Genomic DNA, 22,727 nt, shown 5'->3' with positions numbered 1-22,727 from the left:
TCAGCCACAAATGCTACATCTAGTATCAAAGATTGGACACCCCTCGTCGGCTGTCGTTTCTTAACGCATCAGATTCCAATTAGTCCAAAAATATCTATTATCTGCTCAAACGATCCAAAAGAGCAATGAAATAAAAACAGTCTGTGGAAAAATGCTGCGTAATATGTGTAAAAATTGCATCTGTCAACTTGAATATCCGTGCACCTAAAAAAATATGTACTGCCTCTGTAGAACTCATTCCCTTTCTAAAAAGAACTGAAAATAAGAAAAAATAGAAGTATTCTCTTAAATCCTTGTTTTAGTTTTTGCTTAGTAAGAGCCGTTCATTGCTTTCAGCACAAGATTCCGTTTCCTGTAACATATCGTCTCTGAATCTGAGTGGCTTTCTACAAAGTCAGGTCACTTGAACATTGAAGTGCAATACAAGCATGATGAGTCGTGATACACAAGATGAAGGTGTGTGTGTGTGTGTGTGTGTGTGTGTGTGTGTGTGTGTGTGTGTGTGTGTGTGTGTGTGTGTGTGTGTTTGCTTCAACAATCTCATTTGGTGGATGTTTTTGTTGGTCTTTTAGAAGCCGGTCAGTAAGGTACTTTGGAACAGATCAATTCAACAGATCAACTTTCTACGGCAAGGATTCTACTGAGTGTCTTCGCGTTTGTTACGTTTGAAGATACAAATGTTGACTCAGTGTTTTGGAGCTTTACAATCAGACAGAGTTCTGTAAAAGATGGAAGTCGCAACTCCAGGTGTTTCCTCTGTTGAACAGATATAAAACCTACTTACTGCAATGCACGAAACTCGATATTTTTCTCTCATTGGAACAGAATTTTATTGAAATTGATTTGTTTCTATTTGCCTTTTTTTTTTTTTTTACTCAACATGACATGAAATCACTGAAAAAAATCAAAGTTGACTCACAATAACAAAATACAAATCAAATAAAAATAAAATCTGTTAAAATTGTGCTACTATAAAAATAAAAACTCCATTTTGTAATTTGTTAATCTTCAGTAATAACCACTTCTCTGTTTGGTTAGATTATACATTTGTATTAATTCAACCCGTTTTTTTCTTTCTTTTTTTTTAATTATATCCTCTGTTTTGCGTGATGTGGAGCCGCTAAGTTTATCACCGGTGTTTTCAGTCATTTAAAATCTTCCATAGTCGTGATATCCGTGGGTCCATCAACATAAATCACACACACAGACACGTGTCACATGAATGGCACCGTATGACGGACTGAAATGCTGTTGGAGTATGTCACATGACAGTATTTCCCAGGGACACTTCTCCAACGACTGCTAGCTCCTCATTACACAGGTGACTGTTACACTTCTAAGGTCACTTCTATTGTCACTTTACACGTACAGCTTACCATTTAGAAACATTTAACCAACATACTTCACCGACATGGTAGACAATCACAGGGCGGGTTTCTGGAGCAGGATGATATGGACCAGAGAATTAAATACTTAATGCAAAAAGGGACTCACAGGGGCTGCACACGGTGGTTTTTGGCGAGATGATGATGTCACCTCAAGGTCGAAGTCTTGCTTCCAACAGGTCATATGGAGGTTTCTATAGTCATGCTCAGACTTCCCTAACCGATTGTGTTCAGCGATTGAGCAGCCAAACACGAAAGTCACAGGATCCTGTCCCCTTTCCCGAACATAATGAAAGAGCCTCTGAACAGAAACTCTTTTTTACAACTGTTACACAAAATGAGGTCACCTCCCACCATTTTTTTTTTTTAATCAGCTTTGGCAAAGGTTGAAATGATCTACCAAGGTACACACTCCTCTGCTGGTGTTAGGCTCATCTCAGTACATGGCTGACTAAAGGAGAGCATGCAGTTTTCTTTGTGGCGGTTTCTGGTTTGATCAAACTTTGGCCTGAACGGACCCACATGTGCTGGTCCAGCCTAAGAGAAGGGGTCTATCGTAGGCTGGTGTTATATTCCCACACTGACCAACGCGAGGGCAGTGGCAGACGCGCACACGGCTACTCAGCACGGCTATTCAGCTCCCACTTCAAAGACGAGGTCAACTTCGGCCGTCTACTGGCAGAACTGGATTTTTTCCTACTTTTTCTGTTTCTACTTACTGTTGCATGCCTTCCAGAGATGAGGACGAAGTTGAGACTTATCCAGTCTCATCAGTTCGAGGGTCACTCTACCAGAGCTTATTAGTCATGGAGGTTTTTCATCCTTTGTGGTTCGGCGCTTCTCCTCCTTTATTGAAGAATGGTGTTAATGCTGAACTAAAATACACTGATGGAAGCATGCCGAGCTCCTCCTGCATCCTCACAAAGCAGAAGATCATGAGCCGGTGACTACCATGACTGTGCTTACATGGACTTGTTCAGAGTCATCCTCTGCTTTTTGAATGCTCTTATCTTGGTGTTTGCGCATGTAAACGTTATATTCTGATTTCAGGAACCTGGATAAGCCCCCCCTCCCTGGTCTCGAGTACATGAACTGCCTGTGAGGATTACCTGCGCAGGCGCGGCATGAACCAAACAACTTTGCTAATGGAACCGGTGCTTGCATGGTTCATCCTTCTGGTCTCATGAGTGATTCTAGTGTGTCATGCGGCCGGTAAAAAGATGCCCTACTTGTGTGCACATCTCCCCCCAGCAGGTCTCGGGTCGAAGGTCAAACCTGTCGCTCTTGTCTCCCGTTGCTGGCGTTAAAAATTGCCAGTTTGTGTTGAAAGCATGACAGGAGCATGCACACCTAGCATGTAGTCATCAGAAACAACAATACTAGAGCTTCACATTTACATGGGGATATGATGAAACCAGGGGAAGCCTCACACCAGGTCACTGAAGTCCATGTATACACAGTCATTGACTTGGTGTTGATGATTTAAGAGGTTAAAAAAATGTTGTTGTTTTTTTAAATGATTCAACCAGAACTCAAGGATTTTGTTAATCAGCAGTACGCAGACGCTTGCTGACAAGCCCACCACCACATCCACCTACACCCTTCCCTCCTCAGCCCAGAGAAACGTATGCGAGCTTGATTAGCTCGGTGTTTTAGTGGGTCGAATGCTAGCTGGACAGTGAACATTAATTTGAAGCTAGGCTAGTGTGAAAGAGGACCAGGAGACTGAGGTAGATAATCAGAATTTCATGATTATAGCAGGACCGCGACACCTCAGTAACACGGGACTTGAAGGTCAAGACTTGAGATTTGCTCCTCTGCCGTACCTACATGTGTGTCAACCCATGTCGTACCCCAGGCTGGGGCGTCTGATCCTACCAGTGCTGGAGAACAAAATCCAACAAATATCACATATGTCTGATTCTGATTCTGCTATAAAACAACACCAGCAGCTTCATGGGGCGACTGATGCTCCGTATCCTCGTCTTCAGCTTGGCGCCACTGAACCGTTGCACTGTACTTGGTGTGAGAGATGGTGAAATCAAATCAAAGCAAACAAAATTCCCCCAAACACATGTGTATAAAGTCAATATCTTTGTGTGCGTGTTGTCACTGATGAGTCCAGCAGATGGGAGGGGGGATGCATAGAGGGATGGAGGTCTGGTTGAAACAGGCATCACAGTGAGATCAGACTTAGAGTCCTCAGCTTTTTACAAAGGACCAGAGGCCTTAGTCCTGTGTCATGGTGGCAGACACCCGAGCCCCGCCTGTCTGCCAGCCCTGCTCCTCACGATGGTTTCTGTGGTTGATATGAAGATTAGATGATCGTAAACGTCTCCCCGTAGAGTACCGGTGCTGCTTCCGGGCCTCTCTGCCAGTTCCAGCGAGCCTCTTGTCTACCCGTCTGCCTCAGTCCCGTTCACTTTGACCTTCCCAAAGTCCTTCCATGTAGTTCCTCTCTCGGTTCATAAGCAGTCTTCCCTTGTGAACGCATCAACATTCTAAACTTTTCGTCATCATGAGTGTAAAACTTTTCAGAGTTCATCAGTAATTTCTACTTTGTAGATAATGTCCTGAGCTACAGTATATAGAATTATCACACCTTGTGGAGCTGGTAAGAGATCTGGAACCTTCCTTTGTGCCACTGCGCATTCGGATTTGGCTGTTGGTTGAATTGGAGGTTGAGGAAGTGTGTTTTTAGTCTGTGTAACTTCCCTTTGGGCCTTCACATTTTCTCTTCCCTCTTTACTTGACAGCTCTCAAGGCTTTTGTTGTACCAGGTGCTTAAAAAAATTAAAGTCATTTGTTTGAGGCCATCTTCATCAATCAGTTTGTCCAGTGAATCCTCAGAAAGATGCTCCATCAAACTTGACAGCAGCCAGGGCTTGAGCTACAGGGAACCAGAGCACACAGACGGATAAGAGTGAGGTCAGCGGAGGTCAGGCTGCGTCTGTCACTTTTGAACGGATGGATTTGAACGGAACAGGCTCAGCTTGGCTCTGTTCTGACCCGGTCTTAAAGTGTGTATGGGAGTGCTGGGACCGTGTTCTGAGGTTGTCGAGTCTGCATGGAACCACGCTGTTTCAATACTGGCTAAACTGGCTGTGTTTCTGATTTGGAACACCAGGTCCCTCATTCGCTTTTAATCCTGGGACTGGTTCGGAAATGTGAAGCAGTGTGATGTTTATTGAACTTAGCATGGCACTGACTAGCTCTAGCTCTAGCTTGGTTAAACCAATCGCCTTCACCATAGTAACTGACATAAAGCTGACCTACATCAGGGGAACATCAGGGCAACGTGACAAAGGAGGTGTGTCATCAGTGTCATCAGGTGTGGCTACAGGACCAGGCCCAGAGCAGTTTAGGAACAGCAGGTACTTGAACGGGCCACTAGCATTAGCATTCCCATCAGGTAAACAAGTGTGGCAGCAGGACACCTGCCATGCTCCTGCTGTCTCCCCAGAGTTGTCACCAGCAGCAGCAGTTACCACGATCAGACCTGGGGGGCATATGTGCTCTCTTCCAGGAGCTCTGCCGCCCCCAACCCTGCTCAAACAAAGCTGGCTAACACAACAATGCTACAACCCTTTCACTCCTGGAGCCTCGTTAAAGTCGCCCGCAGAATAATACACTGGGTCTGTGTTTAGGGATTAGAAAACAAGTTGCAATTTGAAATTATAGAATTGCCCTTCGAGTTCAATAACCCTAATATTTTGATCTGATACTTTAACATGTTTCTGTTCTCATTCATTGGGATGTGTGTCATTTCTCTCTCAAATCAGAGTTTTCTTCTTCCTAAATGTTCCACTGAATCAACATTCAAATCAAAGCTGACAGAGAGAACTCAAGGAGAACAGACAGGACAGAACGGGAGGACTGATGGGTGCCGTGTGGTGTGTGGACAGACACTCACCTGGTCAGACTCACGCCTTCATGGTGTGGGCAGAGGTGGGTAAGTCAGCAGAGGAAGGGGGAGGGGCCGGGCTGGTCGGGGAGGTGGGGGGACTGGGGACGCACTGGGCTGGAGTGAGATGGAGGGAGGAGTGAACATTGGGAAAATGCAAAGCAAAAACAAGGAAGGAGCCAATCCAAGGGAGAGGGAGTTGAAGAGCGGGGACTGCTTCGCATTCAGACTTGCCACCGCTAAAACACCAAGACCTCCTCGACCCCCTCTAGGGTTCAGATTTACCAGGATCACCACATCGAAGGCTTAGCTAAGCTACATTTGACTCAAATTACTGTAGTATTAAGACAAGGGAACCTAAAAGTTTTGTTGCTTTTATTTGCTTATTGTCAAGGAAGAAGAATGGAGCTTCTGTCTGGGATCAGAATGAATCTGTGCTGTTAACAAGCTGACACCCACCACCATTAATTTCAAACCCTTTTTCCTTAACTTAGTTTTAGCTTCTACTGACAAGAAAACAACTCCACAGCTGGAGGAGCAGTTCGCCAGGCCATATTTAGGCTCAGCGATACTTTTAGCCACAAGCGGTTGCTAGCATGCTAACATGCTTACGACTCTCAGGTAGCGTTTAGCACATTTGTCATCATTTGCAACCAGGCAACAAACTGAAAGTAGACTGAGGCTGATAGCAATGTGAATGAAGGCATTTGATCATAAACTAAAATACTGGACAGAATGAATGAAGGTGCAAGAGGACAAGTCAGGAGATGGCGTTGGAATGTGGCAGCTGGTGGTCATGAATGTGTGGATCACATGTAATGATCAGGAGGTTTGTATTTCTAAATACTTTTTCGTCATTTATTTACAGTTAGTAACTTTTCCTCTGTACTGTAAAACAGCACAACAGCATGTGAGAGCAACACAAAGTCAAAGAGACAAAAGCAAAATGCTCATCAATCCCATGTTGTTGTGCGGGCGATCAGGACGTCATGAGCTAATGAAGACACCTGACGGCGTCATGGATCTCCAGTGAAACGATCTCTACACCTCCCAACTACGGGGGCACTGTTTGCACTTTGAAAAGCTTAAAACCTTCAGGTCTCATTAACTTTTTTTTCAGTTTATTTTTAGTAAAGACTGAAACTTCAATATGAGGATCCCGTTGGCTTCGAGGTGAGGGAACCCCCGTTTGATGCTCACTTCATACAGAAATATGTCAGTCAAGAATGAGTCGGTGTTCCGATGTACACAGCATCGTGAACTAAGGGTGTCCTGATCCGAGGATTCTGTCAGCCATGTTTTAAAAGCAGACAACAAACCCAGGAGGACTGAGCCCTCCATCCTGTGCTCAGCTTGCTGCACGGTAAAGTTTGTGCCTGTGAGCTTTCTGCAGAGTCAATCTGTTTCTCCCAGTTAAACTTTCATTCGTATGTTAAAGATTGAAGCGGATATATTTGATAGCTTTTCCCTTTGTGTGAACGGTGTAGCTTAGGAACAACAGTATAATCAATTAAGGCTACACCCGTGATTACATTCCAGTGCCCCAGATACCAGTGTTAGCTGCAATGCTATGATGTTATTATTCATTTTAGAATCTTTAGAGCTTTTTCGTATCCAGGTCTGAGCTAGAAAACGAGGCTTGATCAGAACTTGATTGATTTTGCTGAACATGCACGTGCATTATCAGGAAGTTCTCGTGTTTCTTTGATTTGGTCCGTGCGCTCATTAGAAATGGACAAAAGAGGTCAAACTGACTTCTGACCAAACCTTCAAAGAAAGGACAATGAAAAGCTGCAGCAGGAAGTGAGTTAAAAAGCACCTCCACATCTAAAATGTAACCAACTGTAATTGTTGCCTATTCTAACATCCTGGCAGGTTTTTAGACTGGAAAAATGTGCGTCTCAAAGGTGTGCATGAGATTTCCTCTCTGTTGGATTGATGAATCTTTGTGTGCAGAGATGCTGATGAGGGGTGTTTGGCGGTCATGGCGGTGGCCTGTCCTGTGCTGAGGGATTGTGGTGAGCAGTTAGTGGGACGGGGTTAGCGATGACAGCCGTTATCCTCACCAGAGAGAAGGCGGCTGCGACGGGAGGCCTCGGCAGCCAGAGCGCAGGAGATCTCGATCCGCTTCTCCTGCTCCTGCAGCTGCTGCTGGGAGCTGACGGGAGCCCCTCCCTCCACCGGGCCGTCCAGGAGAGGAACCATGTTCTGAAGACTGGTCGTAGGTAAAAGAAAGGAGACGTGTGAAGACGGTGAACAGCCCCTCTTAATTCAGCTCTTCATTCACTGACATTTGTATCGATGTGTGAACTATGCTGTGCTGCGGTCGCACACACGTGCAGAAAGAGCAGGCTGGCAGGTTCTGGGAGAATTTCACAAAAGAAACTTGACCAAACCGGTACATGAAGTGATGGGCTGACCGAACGTTGTGAGACAGGCAGGACTGAACAGGTTCACCAAACACAAAGAAATAAGACTGTCCTTCAAATGTGCCCACCACCGTTAAATTTAGCAGCTAATTTTAATTCCGTCTGAGTCTCAAGATGGAAACGCATAAAAGCTTTGGTCACTCTTTTTTCATAGTTTTAGTCAGTTTTATTCAATAATTTGAGTCGAGTTTAAGTCATCCCAATTTCATTACATATTAGTCAGTTTTTAGTCAGAATCATGTTCTCACTTCAATTAAACCAGGCTGGTCGGACACTGAAGGTTGGAATCAATACGGAGTGATTGAATTTGTCCAGCACCACTGCGCTGTTATCACTCCGTAACACTCCAGCGGTGTGAAATCAGGATTCCTGACTTTAGCTGGAGACCTCCTCCACCCTCGACTCTCCCTCCGTCGCGGCGCAGCTAAGTTTGCTGTGCGATTAAAGCGTCTGACCACATGAAGAGCTCGTACAGAGAACTTATGACTGCTATATCAAACACCTCTGGAGGTGTGGTTTAATTTAGTTCCTTAGGAGCGAGCATTGTCAAAATTTCTTTCTCTTCTGCTTATAATCTCCATCTCATCAACACAGGAAGTATCACTGGCTGTGCCGCTCGCTCTCTTACCCGAGAGACCGTGTCTCTCGACCATCAGCTGCTCTCTGTCCCTCTCTCTCTCAAACACCAGACATCATCCAAAACAAGACACTAATTCTTTTACGATTAAAAATGTCACCGACTGCAACAAATAAACCTGTTTCATCTCTGCAGGGTCCAAGCGCTCTGCCTGTAATAAATATAAACCGCTGGCCAGTAGGCTAAATACACCATATTACACCAGTCGCTATAAAACATTACATAATTATAATGTCATTCTCTCGCTCTGTAAACATGAGGTGGAGGCTACTGCGGGAACAAGCCTGAAGGCAGGCAGCTCAATGGCGCTCTCAGCTGAGCAAAAGACTCCAATGAGAAGCACAAGTAAAGAAGCCATAAATTTCCTTTTGGTTTCAGCCAAAAACGCCATATTTTATGACATAATGAAAGCGCAGTGGTTGAGGTTTCTTTAGGTTTATACACACATGGTTGGGGTTAGAAGGCTCATGGTTTGGCTTCAAACATTAACAACGGCACAAAATGTCTTTCCAAAAACTCACGTTTTTGGTTTGTTTTTTTGGTTTGTTTTTTTGGTTTGTTTTTTTGCTACACCAAGGCTGCAAAAGTGCTTAAAAAGTGTTGCCAGAAATACAGTGAAAACCAAACAAGCAGTTCCTTTTTTCTGTGAAATTCAGAGTGGAGCAATGCACCATGAACAGTCAGCGTCAGTGGAGAATTAATGGTGGGAAATAATAAGTGAAAAGCAAAGAATGCGTTGTGATGAGAAACAAAATCACTGAGGATATGCGCGTGTTATTCATACGCCTGCTGATGAGAGCAGAAACGCCCACTCCTGTGGTACTGGTGCCGAAGGTTCTCCGCTCTTGTCAACTGTGCTCATATTCTAAACACCAGTACGACAGTAAGGGGAAGGGACACTGCAGGCAGAGGCATGCATACAGCTTCTCCATCTCACACAAAATTGGCTGGGATCGTCCCTCCATTTCTAAATGCTACCACATCCTGAAGGGAAAAGTTCTGACGTCCCCAAGGACCGTTCACATCTGGCCAGCCTCTTTTCATTAAAGCATCTCCCTTTGCTGAGCTTAAAATCTCTATAAACTCCTTTGACTCGTGAACGTACTCGAACTTGTCACTTCACAGTGTGGGAATGAGCCGTATCGCCACATCAGGGAAATACTGAAAGCATAATTGCAACTGTATGTTTTGTGGTGCGTTCTTGTGTGTTTTGTGTGGTCATTTCCGTGTGATTCCTGAGCACTTGAACCTGGAGCACATTCCACATCAACTGCTTCATGTGCCAGTCAAGCTGCTTTTTATACCTTGGTTCTAAGGGTCAATCGCAGATTTGCAACTGCAGAATCACCTCCAGAGAGCCACACTGAACTGGGTGACATGGTTCATGAGATGAAGGTGTATGAAGGGCACGCTTTAAGCTTGGACCCGTAGCTATGGGTTCATCATTTTCAGTGATTTATTTTGTTTTTAGTTTCATGGACAGTTGAAACTATTGTTGGTTCAAAACCTACTTTGATTTGGCAATAAGGGTTTTGATTCGTTCCAGTTTTTTCTGCTTTTCCTTCTGCTCCTCAGGGCTCAGGGGCGTGTTATCTTCCACATCCAGGTAGCGCTCTGGGATCAGAACCTTGTCAGGAGCCATCAGCTACAAACAGAAATAACATACATGAATAAACATGGAGATGGAGGGATGGGTGAAAAGTTGGGAAACCTGCCAGTTTACTCCCCTGGAACTAGACAAGCATATTGTTTCCATGGCAATGATTCTGCAGTGTGATTTGTCAGGTTCCCTCAGTGCAGTGATGCATATAATGCAGTAGAAGGTTGATGGAAAAAGTAAAATCAGAAAAAAAATCACTCTTTTAAGGTGTTTTTCCTGTTTTTGTAGAGGAGTAAACGTCCACAACGGGAGATGAGCTCTGACACAGCAACTTTTGATCTCACGACTGAGCAGCTGATTCTGCCCCGTCTGCACGGTGGTTATTTGGTTCCTCACAGCAGCCTCACGAGCTGCTACTCATCATTGAGGGTGATTCCTCAAGTCCGCTCTCTGTTTTTTTTTACTGCTAGGTGGCTCTTCTTCTAATCTTGTTTGTTACAGCCACAAGGTGTGTAATGCTGCCTTTACCGCCACCTTCTGGCGGCATTACAGAGCTTCTTGTATTGACTTTGAACCAGTTGATGGGAGCACACATTGTGCATCTTTTCTTTTTTGCAGCAGGCCCACAGTTCACTTAAAAATTTCTTGACACTTAAATGGGAGGACATTTAATAACCACAGGTGCTAGCAAGTTCCCTGCTACTGCTCTAGTTCTGGTTCTGATGACACGCTCCAGATCTTGGGGTGATCTTCTCATGATTCATGATCTTCCTGCTTCCTGGAGCAGGTTTAATTGTAAATCAGTAAATTACAATAAATTGTAATAAGCAGAGTAAAATCTTACACACAGCACCTTTGAATGACAATCTGTCCAGTTGTATCCATGAACGGATACTTACAGTTCACAGTGTCATGTTCATCATCGGTTTATGATTTCATCTTTTGCCATGGATGTCTTTGCTGCTATGGGTCTATTTTGCGGTCGTGTTCTGTTTCATCGTCTGCCACAGCACAGTGTCCTATTTGGTACTTTTTAAAATCAGGCTGTTTATTTTCATCCCATGGTTGATTTGTGCCAGACAGTTTATTGGATGTACATACGCACTGAGTCATTTCTATGACTTTGAAGCATTCATTATCTACACCATGAGAACGGCTACGTGCACCTTCAGTGACAGCAGGAAGGGATGAAGAATGTTGAGAACATTTGCAAATGAAATGAAAAGTGCGGTGAACAGAATTGATAAAGGAGGTGAGAATGGAGCAGTGCAGTAGCCGAGAGCTCGCACCTCTTTGCTGATGTCCAGGTCGTACTGTTCTGGTTCCACCTGTAATCGCCTCAGGCGAGCGATTTCCTCCCGAGGGGACTCCAGGCCCTGGCCCCGGACTGCTGCCTCCAGGTCTTTGATGTCAATCTCGTGAGCTGTCAGACGCCTACGAACCTGCACATGTTAGCGTCATTATCATTATAGATAATAGACTCCTGCTGTTCCACCAAAAGGTTCAAATACTGAATGTGATTTTCCTCACGACACTTTGAGTTAAATACTGTAATACGCTAACCAAATATAAGTCTTTGTCGTAATCTAGTGCCAGCTTTTATTTTGAAAGTGTGTAACAGGATGACCCTCTGGTCTTCATCGGATCTCAAGAGGCACTTAAGATCTTTTAAACCTGGACCCTAGTTTCCAAACCTTTTTAGAGTACAATAAGTGAGTGGTGGAAACAGCTGCTGTTGAAATGGCTCCAGCACGGAGGAAGGCTGCAGCTGCTGCAGCCCCAGGGCAGCTACAATGTGATCCAATGGGGCAACTGGCTACTGTCAATTACATCAAATAAAAGTGCACTTTTTGACACTAACAGGCTCAGATTGGTGTTATAATTGTCTGACAGCATCACTGAGAAGGGGAAATGAACGTCTGCAGCAGGCGTCTCCTCTGCTGGAGCAGCGCTTCGTTTCAGGGGAAGCTGCTAAGGACTTGTTCTCATCACTGACTGGCAGAAGTCACGTCGGTCAGCGAGGTCACTGGCGAGGACTTTATGTTCCAACTGCTCCGGGGCAGCAGGCAGCTCTGCCCTCGCTGGATCGATTTCAATGAAGGTTATTTCCATCACTCACTTAGACTAGGGTTTTAAAATAGGGTCCAGGTTGAAAAAAGAAAAAAATCTGTTACACTCACAATGCGGATGTCACACAAATCGAATCATGCTCTGACAAATCAGGGCCTGCAAGATCTCAAAGGCTGATTTGCGAAATAAGCAGCACTTGAATTTCTTTCACGCTCTATCACATCATTTCACAGAAGCTCTCATCTCACGCCGTGCAAGTATGTTTGACAAGAAACCATCACACGGTTGGTTGTACCACTCTGTAGCTGGCTGGAGATTGGCCGCCTGAGAGATTTAGACTCCGCCTCTTGTCCCTCATGGAGCTACTCTGGTTGCGACGGATTCGCTCATTTTGCTCCTCCACGCTCATCTTGGACTTCACCTCTGCAGGAAACACGGCGCTCTTCGGGCGTTCCTGTGGAGCAGAAATACAGTTGGAATCTAGCGCATTCCTCCTCAAACCAGACAGACTCACTCAAGTGTTTGAGTCTCGTCTCCACGGCAACAGATATTCAGTGTGCGTAGGCCACACCAAGGCTCCATCGCTGCACCACAGACAATAGAAGCAGAAGTGTTTCCTGTTGACTGCCCTTGTGTGTCAGTCGCTCTGCTGTTGTTTTATTTGTGAAAGACAAAACAATCATCCTGTTATGTTGATGTATCAAATCATCCCATTCTCTTATGATCATATCCATACGACAGGTCATTGACCTTGTGACCACAATAAAACATGTTTTTCTACTATAAGTGGCTTGTTATTCAAGTGGCAAACATGCTGAAATGTGTTTGTAGAGAGTGAACTCACTGCTCAGCTTCAGCTGGACCCACAGTGACCCTTTACAAACCAAGAACCAGTGACCTGTGAGCAGTGATGAACTTGGGTGCCCTCTCTTTTGGATGTGGGCAAACTGATTTTGATGCAGCGGAGGTTAAAACAAGCCAAGGCTGGACGTTCTTTTCATAGATCCCTGCACGTGTGACTCACACGCCACTATGAATATTGGACCTCATTCATAAAATGTTTTAACACATTCAGGATATTTGTTTTTACACATTATAGGACGGCGGCACGTGGAGCAGTGGTCAGCACCGTCGCCTCACAGCAAGAAGGTTGTGGGTGGAGCCCAGGCTGGAGCACGGGGTCTTTCTGTTTGAGTCTCCATGTTCTCCCTGTTCCTGCTGGGTTCTCTCTGGTACTCCAGCTTCCTCCACAGTCCAAAGACATCAAGAGGGACCAGGTTAATCCAGACTCTAAATTGACCGTAGGCGTGGCTGGGAGAGCCAATGGCTGTCTGTCTCTATGTGTTGGCCCTGCCATGGACTGGTGACCCGTCCAGGGGGAACCCTGCCTTTTGCCTTTAGGCTGCTGGGATAGGCTCCACCCCCGCAACCCATAACAGGATAAGAGGTAAAAAAATGGATGGATGGACATTATTGGACCTTTATTTTTTGTAACCCTAAACATCTGAAGCCCTTTTTGCTGTTACACCTGAATGTAACGTTCAAGTTTTTGCTGGTTTGGGTGATTGAAAGTTTCAAGAGGTACAAAATAGAAGTAAAATTAAAACTGCCAATCAGGCTTTGCTTCCCAGACTACACCTAAGTGAGGCTGAGAGAAATCTCCTTGCATGTGACAACACATTTTAGTGTAGCATGACAAGAATGAGGGCACAGCCATTTTAACTAACAAACAAACCAACAACATTAACATTCACATTAAGGTTAGCAGCTAACTCTCATGATGGCAGTTTGTCAAATTGCTCTTCTGTCTGGGTTCATGAAAAATGGCTTCAGTCATTCAATGGTGTAAAGCACTTTTTTCTAACACACACACCACGGGATTTTTTTCTCCCTAAATTCAGTCTTACAGACAGGAAGCAGAACCTGACTTATTTCCAAGTCCTCGTTTCTGACACCTTTTGTGTGCCCTTGTATCTTGTAACTAAACTCAGGTTTACAGAATACTTTCATGTTCCAAGTATTTTATTCAAAAAATATCGACAAAACTCACAAACTAAAATAAATGACAAGCACCAACTCAGGTTGTAGCCCAACACATGATTAGCTTATGCTGAAAGCAAGCTAACATTAGCAGGTAATTGTCATGATAGCAGTTTGTTGAGTCGTTGTTGTTTTCTGTTAACACTTGAACAAAAGTTCCAGCTTCAGTAACACAATGACAACTGCTGCTGAGGTGTGTTCACTGTGACGTGCACGAGCTGCGGTTCACCCCCAGCACACATTCTAGCAGGACCTCCTCAAACTTCTTTGACAGTTGCTCATATTACCGTAAATGACTGAGAGGATGGGTTGTGACTCACGCTTGTTACAAAGGAAGAAAGTTTGTGATCGTAAGAATGTTGTAGACGTCGTTACGTGTACACACTGGTTAAGGATCCCTGATTGGATTGACTTCCACATTATTCTTGCTTTGAAGCTCTGAGGCCACATATTTGCATGCAAGTATTAATGATAAGTAGTTTAGTTTAACATACCCTAGAAATTCCATTAGGCACTCTGCCGTTATGCCGGGAAACTCCACCGGTGCCGCCGTATGAATCATTGGCGGGTGACTTGGTTCTCAGAGGAACAATCCCAACTGAAAGGCACATGAGATGCATTCAAACCGTGGGAAAGAAACAGCAGCTGAATTCTCACAGGTAGGCCCTGGAGTAGCCTATATGTTTGCACATCCATCCAGTTAGACCGAATTATCACACAAAATCAAACCAGAAAGGGGAATAGGATTATGGCTTCTTTTTCATATCTAATTAGTGAATGTATATAGAAGGAATGCCATCGATGTAATCCTCAGACCCACGGGTTCAGGGGTTAATTGCTGGATTATCATATCAGCTGAGAAAGGCTCCATTGAACGCAGCTCTGCTTGTTGTACCTTTATTCATGGTGGGGTGCTGGTCCTGGACCTGGTCCTGCACATTGCCGATGTTGTTCTGCTCTCCACCTCTAGACTGCAACATAGAGGACGGATTTAACTTATCATGTAATTGACCGTGAACCAGAAACATTCCAGTACCAAGGCAGAACTGCGGGTGAAACACTGAATGCATTATATAATGACAGACGCAATGGAACACGAGCAATAATGACCGGATCAAGGCAGCATGTATGGCAGCAACGTTTGAGACGTTTCAGCTAACAATGAAAACACTTTCAACTTAAAAAAAAATTTTGACGCATTGTTAAATTAGACGTGTCCTGAGGGAGAGACTGTTCATTGCAAAGCCTCTCATCGTATGTATTTCCATGTAATCCATTTTCTCTCTGTTTTCATTACAGTCAAGGAACCAACCAGCGGGCCCCTGTGTTTGGAGGCAACATAATAGAATGTTGCACTCCCTGTGGTAATTATATGGTCTTTTTTCAGAAATTCCATACTCTCCAGTTCTGAGAGAACTGATCCGATATCAGCCTCTACAATGAGGAGGGCTGTTATTAGTTGAAACACCTAAAGCGCGGCACATCTCCTCTGAGGATGCACAAGTTGACGTCGAGCTGACAAGAATCTTTCTTGTGAAAATAATCTTGTGAAATCAGCTGCCTTTCAATACGTAACGAATTATCCACTGATGAAGAATCTTGCCCAGGTACCAGGAATCACAGCAAGAGCTGAGGGCTTGACAACAGCCACAAATTTAAAGACAGGGACAAAGAAAGAGAGCAAAGACATGTTTGGGAGGTCAAACACTGACATGGAGACATGAAACAATGGGTGGAACAGAGGAAGAACACATGGACTTCAAAGGGTTGAATGGTTTCTGGAGGTGCCAGAGGTAAAGAATGGTGTTTATCAAAGGCGATGTGGGCCAACAGTTGGAGTGGGTGAAACTGGGGCAGGAAAGTTGCTGAAACACCCAAATACCTTTCTGATGTCAGAATCTTCACCATCAAAGTAACAGTCATCGATGCCCAAGCTGCGTAGCCACGTGGTGCTGTCAAAGGGCAGGGGAGGGATGGAGGGAGGGAAGGTGGAGGAGGGCTCTAATGGGTAGTAGGACTTAGGAAGCGGGGGCCTTGGGGGAACACTTTCCTAGATCAGTGTAAGGGTAGAACAGGAGGAGGAGGAAGGAAGATAAAAGGGTAGGAGGAAGAGAGAGTTCTGCACATCAGGAGTGATAACAAGCCAGGCAGTGCAGAGCAGCAAGTACTCATGGGAATGATTCTGATTCTGCTTCATGGGAACGAGTCTCGATCCCGCATCGAGTTGGTTGTCAACCCTTCAGAGTATTCTTGTATTCAGCCACCACACGGAGAAATGAGCACCATAACATCCCATTGAGGGGCTGGGACGTGTGACAGCACGACACAGACAAAGCCGGTGGAAAGTTGCTCAGGGTTCTTTACATTAAAGGCCGTTTACAAACATAGCAAAATCGTGATTGGCTGACAACAGCTTCTTGAAATGAAATTTACTGTTGGGAAATAATGATTCAGGATGTATTGAGGTATGGTGAGATTTCGCCACACATCACCCCTCAGCTAACGATCTGTGTGTTGGCACGTTGCAGTGTTGTACATGGGCCTTAAACTGGACACGAGCTAGGAGCCGCGTTACGCGTCACCACTACAGAATACAGAGGTAAGAAGCCATGCTCATGCATTTTCAGTGAAAACGGTTCACACTGTTGCTCTATTGCCAGCTGATGATAAGAATTCACTTGTGTGTCATTTTATCTCTAAGAATACATCGTTTGAGCCCAATATGGCTGTTGGAGGAGCATTGCTTTGCTTCGACTAGCTCCATCTTTAAATGGGACGAGCTGGCTAGGAGACAACCTGTCCTGCACTGCTTTGTGCAACACCAAAGACCTCAACTTTGTTTGTGTTCGTGCGCCACCAAAACTAAAACTAATCTAATAAAATAATTCATTTAAACATTGATGGATTTTAGTCATTTGAAAGGAAACATGAATGTCATGAATAGGTCAACGGGAGAGATTTGCTTTTATGAAACACTGACAGTTTCACGGAGAGTATGTATCTTTTTTATTTACATAAAAGCGCAGGGGAACCCTTAACTTACTCGAGCCAAGTCCTCTGGCTTTCATCCTAAAACACATTAAATCAAATAACCCAAATCTTTATGGGAATAAGACCGAAGGACGCTGGTGGCAAAGAGATTTTTAAGGACATAGATCAGGGAAATGTGTCAATTCTTTCCAGGCCATGGAATTAGGGTCCAGTAGGTTCTGGAATGTTGAAAACACAGAGGAAAATTATGGAATCGGACAATAAAACTGGAACCAAGTTTAAAATAAGGAATGTCATGGAATTTGCCAAAATGTGGAGACAATTTATGAAATCAGGGTTTCCCTGCTTTGCCTAAAGGTTTATCACAGTGCCGCAGCTGAATGAACATAAACAAATACCCGAGTCTCTGTGGTGGTGTTATTTATGCTGTCTGTGTCAGAGTTTTACTGAGGAACGCTCACACACACACACACACACACACACACACACACACACACACACACACACACACAGAGCCCTAATGCTAACCCTACCCCTGACCAATAAATGCCTAACTTTAAACTACCCTCAATGCCTAACAGAACTCTAACTTTAACCAGGAACTCAGAAATTACAGACCGGTCTGCATGGGGACAAGAGGTCCTGATAAGGGTAATGTTTACACCAGAAAATGTCTCCAATAGCTAGCAAAAACCAGGTACACACATATACACACACACAAACACACACAAACAGAGGCTTTAGTGGGCTCAGTAAAGCTGATAAAGTGAGCTTTACATGAGTTGACATCGACTCCCTGCTCTAAAACCTGCAGAAACACAATAGTTTGACTGTAAAGAATTGTTGTGGGCCAGCTAAAACAAAAGCCGTCTGGATGAAGCTCAGCAGTTTGTTGTGGCAGATCTAATCAGTGTGGCTACTGGCTAAGACCCCACATCTGTCCAGCAGCAGCAGAGGGAGGAGGACAGGAGGAAGGACTGTCCTCTTCTCTCAGTTAAAACATCACTCAGTATTTAAATGCTAGACATTGTTCTTCAACTTGCATTTTATATTTGTTTCCAGGGAAATCTTGTTCATATATTATGGCCTTGCTGACAATTTGTTGATATATTTGACACATGTCAAAGACGGCCTCAGAGTCCAGGCATTCAGGGAGGTTTGAAAAATATAAACGGCTTTTAAGGCCATGGCCAAATTTCCAAAAGTACATCATTATCGTTACCCTTTCTTCGGGGAGTAGTAATGCACAGACACAAACAGAGTTATCGTTGGCAGGCGCCATAGGTGCAGGAAGTACAGAAAACACAGTCTTTGCCCAGGCTGTGAAAATACCAGGAAGACGTTGCAGATGAGGGAGGATGCAATTAGTGAAGGGGATAGTTTTTGTTACTGAACACATCTCTAATGGTTTCCATTTTCACCACATTCTCACACTACTTGCAGTTACCTCAGTGAGGCCAAGTGCAGCAAGGGCGATACCTCACTTCCACACAGGGGTGTTTAGAGTCCTGACATTTTCAGCCCATCTTAGCTCCACCTACACAGAAAACGCTGGGCTTCCCATAGATCGTGGACAGAGTGCTGGCTAAAACAAGCTAACAGGCTACAAGTGAGCAGAACGACAGGGTGTTGCTATCTCTGCAGCTATCTGGGAAGTGTTCCAGGTGGATGTTCCACATGTCCTGGTGTCAAAAAACAAAAAACAAAATCAAGTCTAATGCTCAGAGTTGTAATGATATTTGTATAACGCACACATGTGGTTATCATGTGGCTCATTTCAGAGCCGGCCCTCCCTATAAGCTACTGCTGAGGGCCACGCCGCGACTATGGCCCCCAAACTCATGTGTCACACACTGAGTTTACTCGAACCTGGCAAGGTATTCTATACCTTGGATACTGTGTGTGTATTATACAATTACACACAGCCAACATTCAGATGTGAAAGTGAGTTGTGACTCCTGACTAGCAGGTCCTTGATGACAGCGCCCTTCAGAATCTGATCCCTGGCAGTTCAGACACGTCCTCCGAAGAGAAACATCACTCATTAGCTCTGTTCCCATAAAATGTCAAGTCAAGTGTTTCCATTTCCTCCTTTGGGCATTTACTTTAAAAAAAACTACCTCAAGCAAGCATTAAAAAACCTTCTTTGCGAATTTGAGGTAGTTTTTCCACATTATGACTCTTCCATAAAAAAAAAAACTAAATGTGCATTAAAATCCCTAAATGGAAACATGGCTAGTGATGTCTTATTGTTTTAAATACATTGTTTTTGACCAACTTCTCTGCTAACCATGTAGAGTTTAAGGGTTTGTTGTTGTTTTGGTTTGGAAATGAGGAATTTCCTCCTATCGAGTGAAAAAGTTGTCCTGTCAGCCTGTTGGAGGGTTTTCGTTGCGACACTCTTTGTCTGAAAGGGTAAGGTTATGCATGCTGGGTGAAAAAAAGGGCGCTTTTACATCGGTAGCTTTTTGAAAAATGCAGTTCTACAAGTCTCCTTGCTCATCCTTGGCAATCTGAAGGTCTCGAAAGTTACTGATTGGCTATAATCCACGCTCCATTTAAAGTTTAAAGTCAAGCTGTTCAGAAAAGCATTAAAACCTAGGAGTTTTTCTTCCGAGCCTGAGATTATATCACCACATATTTAACGAAGTAATTGATATGTTTATTGAAGCCACGGTTGGGGTTAAAGGTCCATTAAAGTGAAGAAACATGTTACTAGTTTCAATCTTGCTTGTGTGTTGTTACATGCTGTATAGGCACAGAACCCCTCCCCAGATGGACATGCAGAAGTTACGTCGTGGCAGGTATTGCATGCGTCCTTGCGACTGGCTCCAAATCAGAGCTCTAGAATGGTAATGCTGGATTGGCAACACGTTTGTATTTTTTGTCTTTCGTCATCTTGTGAGTGGTAAAGATGCATTCTATGTGGATTCTTTCATTTCCACGATGCCTCCTCCCCACCAGTCCCAGCAGCCATCTGTGCACTACACTGCTTCAAATAACTCCTACCATTCAAACACATTATAGACAGACTCGGTTGCAGTCACCAAAATTGCTTTCAGGCTTGTTAAATTCCAAAGCACCGAGTGAGAAGTGGGGTACACCCTAGACATGCCACCAGTACATTGCCACATAGAGACAGATGGGCAATTTAGAGTATGAAGTACTGAGTGTGTGCATGGAAGCTAAAGCAAAGCCATGGGGAGAACACATGAGCTTCACAAAGAAAGGCCCTGGTGGCTCACTGGACCTTCTTGCTATGAGGCAACAGGGCGAACCACTGGACCACCGTGCCACCCTTCCATAAAACAACATCATCTTGAACATATCGATCTCAGTGCATCAAATTCAAAATATCCGAAGCTTAAATGTCTGTCAGAAGTGGTATCCTGTCTGTGGACATCCCATTTTTCCTACAACATCCTTGATATGGACGCTGTCTTTACAGCCTTGTTTTTTTTGTGTTTTTTTTTTTAATTTATCATATTCATTGTTGCCTGATGCCAATAGAGGACAAACAACATGTTTACTCTCATGCAAGTGGTGGCGACCAACTGAGCTTGTTTCTGTGTGTCACTCCACCCACAGACAGCCTAAACCAGGGTTTGTGTCTGCAAGTCACCTGGTTTCTTTGAATGGTTTCATTGTCAGTCTTTTACATTGTTTAGTACTCATTCATTTCATTCAATCTGTTAACGTGTTTGGATAATGTCACATTGAATTTTTGAAATTATATTTATCAACAAGCAGCACAGTGGAGCAGTGGTCCTCACTGTGGCCCCCCAGCAAGAAGGTTGTGGGTGTAGTCCCGGCTGGAGCACAGGGTCTTTCTGGGTGAGTCTCCATGTTCTCCCTGTTCCTGCTGGGTTCTCTCTGGTACTCCAGCTTCCTCCACAGTCCAAAGACATCAAGAGGGGACCAGGTTAATCCAGACTCTAAATTGACCGTAGGTGTGACTGGGAGAGCCAATGGTTGTCTATCTCTATGTGTTGGCCCTGCCATGGACTGGTGACCCGTCCAGGGGGAAGGCTGCTGGGATAGGCTCCACCCCCCCCCCCACCTCCCACCCCATGACCCTTAACAGAATAAGCAGAAAAAAATGGATGGATGGATTTATCAATATTATTGGACTTAATTGGTCCTTCTATTTTGGGGAAAAGTTAGCAAATTACAGTCCAAGTTATCAGAATCTAAAAAATATGAAATCATTTCTTTAAAGATGGGTCTGCATGAACGCTTTGTCTGAGTGCGTGTTCGGTGAATTTGTTGGTGTCATGACACACATCACTGGATCAACGTTCAGCTGTCCTTGACTGTAGGGGTATGTGAGCATCATAGCGCTTGCACCTGCATTGCAGGATGAACAGGAAGTTAGTCGATGGTGGTGGCGCGGTGTTTCAGGGCTAGGACTTCTGTAACATGGCACTGAGGGTGTATACAGATCAGGACTGTGGCGTGACGATAACACGTTAGTCTGGTACACGTCCTGGAAAAGCAGGATCCGAGATTCAGGCATAGAGAAGCGTCTGTTGGAGAGCAGCCTTCCCAGGCCATCACAGTACTCTGCTGAGAGGTGAGATGATTGTATGGAGTCAGGAAATACGTCTTTGCGGAGGCCAATCTTAACTTCTTGGCTGCAAATATTTGAGGTTAACCAACCAACGTCCTGAAGGTGCAAGTGGGTTTGGACTGTATCTAAGTGCTGATTGGTATTTTTGGAGTCCTGGCAGTGTAGATGTAGAAAGCCAATCTGTTCTCCTACTTTAACTGGATTTATATGTTCATCAAAGTTGATTCTAGAGTTCTGGTCTGTTTCCTCAATCACAGTATCTAATCTACCTAAGGACTCCCTCAGAGACTGGCAAGCTGGGGAGGGCTGAGTAAAGGAGTATTGGTAGGTTTCACAGCTGTTGTTACTCTTGTGTTCTGCATGCAGGCTTGTGTCAGGCTCTCTGTAGCTGTTAGGTCTCGATCTGGGCTTGGGGTCAGATTGGAAATGAGGCACTATACATGATTTGGGACGAGGTTTAGGAGCTGGTCTTCTACGTACTTCAGGGCTGGTTCTAGAGTGTGAGAATGGGCTCGTGCTAGGTTTGGGATTGGGGTTGGCCCCTGGCTGGGTGTGTCCGGTGCTTACCTCCGGGCCCAGCTGTTTTGTGGGGGAGGCCTGGGAGCCGGGCACTGGGGAGAAGGGGCTGAGTGGGCTGGTGAGGCTTACTGAGCTCAGGGGACTGGCTGGACTATTGGTGCTAAAAGAGCCTGATGCACCGCTGGCCACTGCACGAGAGAGAGAGAGAGAGAGGTGGGGGTGGCAGAGACAGAGTATTTAGAATAGACATGATAAAGACTTTGGTACACTGAATGTGATCCTGGCGTCATTTGTTACCTCTGTGCTTGGCTGTGTCTGTGCCTCTGGATGAGTTATTCTTGTGCAGGCCCTCTAACACATCCTGGACTCTCCAAAACTCTTTCTGGATGTGCCTGCGAACCAATTCACTCTGCAAAACACCATCATAATAGAGGAGAGGCAAACAACTGCATTGAAAATGCTTTCTCAACAATCTGGTCTCATATGAAACCCATGAAATGACCACAACCTCTTTATGTGGTGGTGGCAGGACATCTGTTAAGATGAAGCACCGGTACCACAGAAACGATGCCAGTAGGAGGT

At 44.7% G+C, this 22,727-nt stretch overlaps 1 protein-coding gene across 14 annotated transcripts in view; it reads right to left on the bottom strand.

Moving 5' to 3' along the window:
• Positions 1-469: 469 nt before the first annotated feature.
• The window catches only part of plekha6 (pleckstrin homology domain containing A6), a 105,789-nt gene continuing 83,531 nt past the window's right edge, over positions 470-22,727 (bottom strand). For 12 of the 14 annotated variants that reach the window (XM_086198290.1, XM_086198292.1, XM_086198289.1 and 9 more), the window contains 11 exons: positions 22,443-22,554; positions 22,194-22,333; positions 15,948-16,115; positions 14,961-15,036; positions 14,560-14,663; positions 12,321-12,479; positions 11,245-11,397; positions 9,867-10,000; positions 7,356-7,504; positions 5,299-5,406; positions 470-4,275 (listed from right to left, as the gene is read on the bottom strand). In XM_086198290.1, the coding sequence (XP_086054416.1) occupies positions 5,309-5,406; positions 7,356-7,504; positions 9,867-10,000; positions 11,245-11,397; positions 12,321-12,479; positions 14,560-14,663; positions 14,961-15,036; positions 15,948-16,115; positions 22,194-22,333; positions 22,443-22,554 (1,293 nt within the window). In that variant the 3' untranslated portion in view covers positions 470-4,275; positions 5,299-5,308. The remainder of the gene's footprint in view (positions 4,276-5,298; positions 5,407-7,355; positions 7,505-9,866; positions 10,001-11,244; positions 11,398-12,320; positions 12,480-14,559; positions 14,664-14,960; positions 15,037-15,947; positions 16,116-22,193; positions 22,334-22,442; positions 22,555-22,727) is intronic. The other 2 variants (XM_086198286.1, XM_086198294.1) reach the window with 2 other exon arrangements.

Source organism: Aulostomus chinensis, chromosome 3, assembly GCF_037954235.1.
Source record: "Aulostomus chinensis isolate RoL2024-O1b breed Wild chromosome 3, RoL_Achi_v1.0, whole genome shotgun sequence".
Lineage (NCBI taxonomy): Eukaryota > Metazoa > Chordata > Actinopteri > Syngnathiformes > Aulostomidae > Aulostomus > Aulostomus chinensis.
The sequence above is the reverse complement of the archived record's forward strand: the minus strand, read 5'-3'. Positions and strand labels throughout refer to the sequence as shown.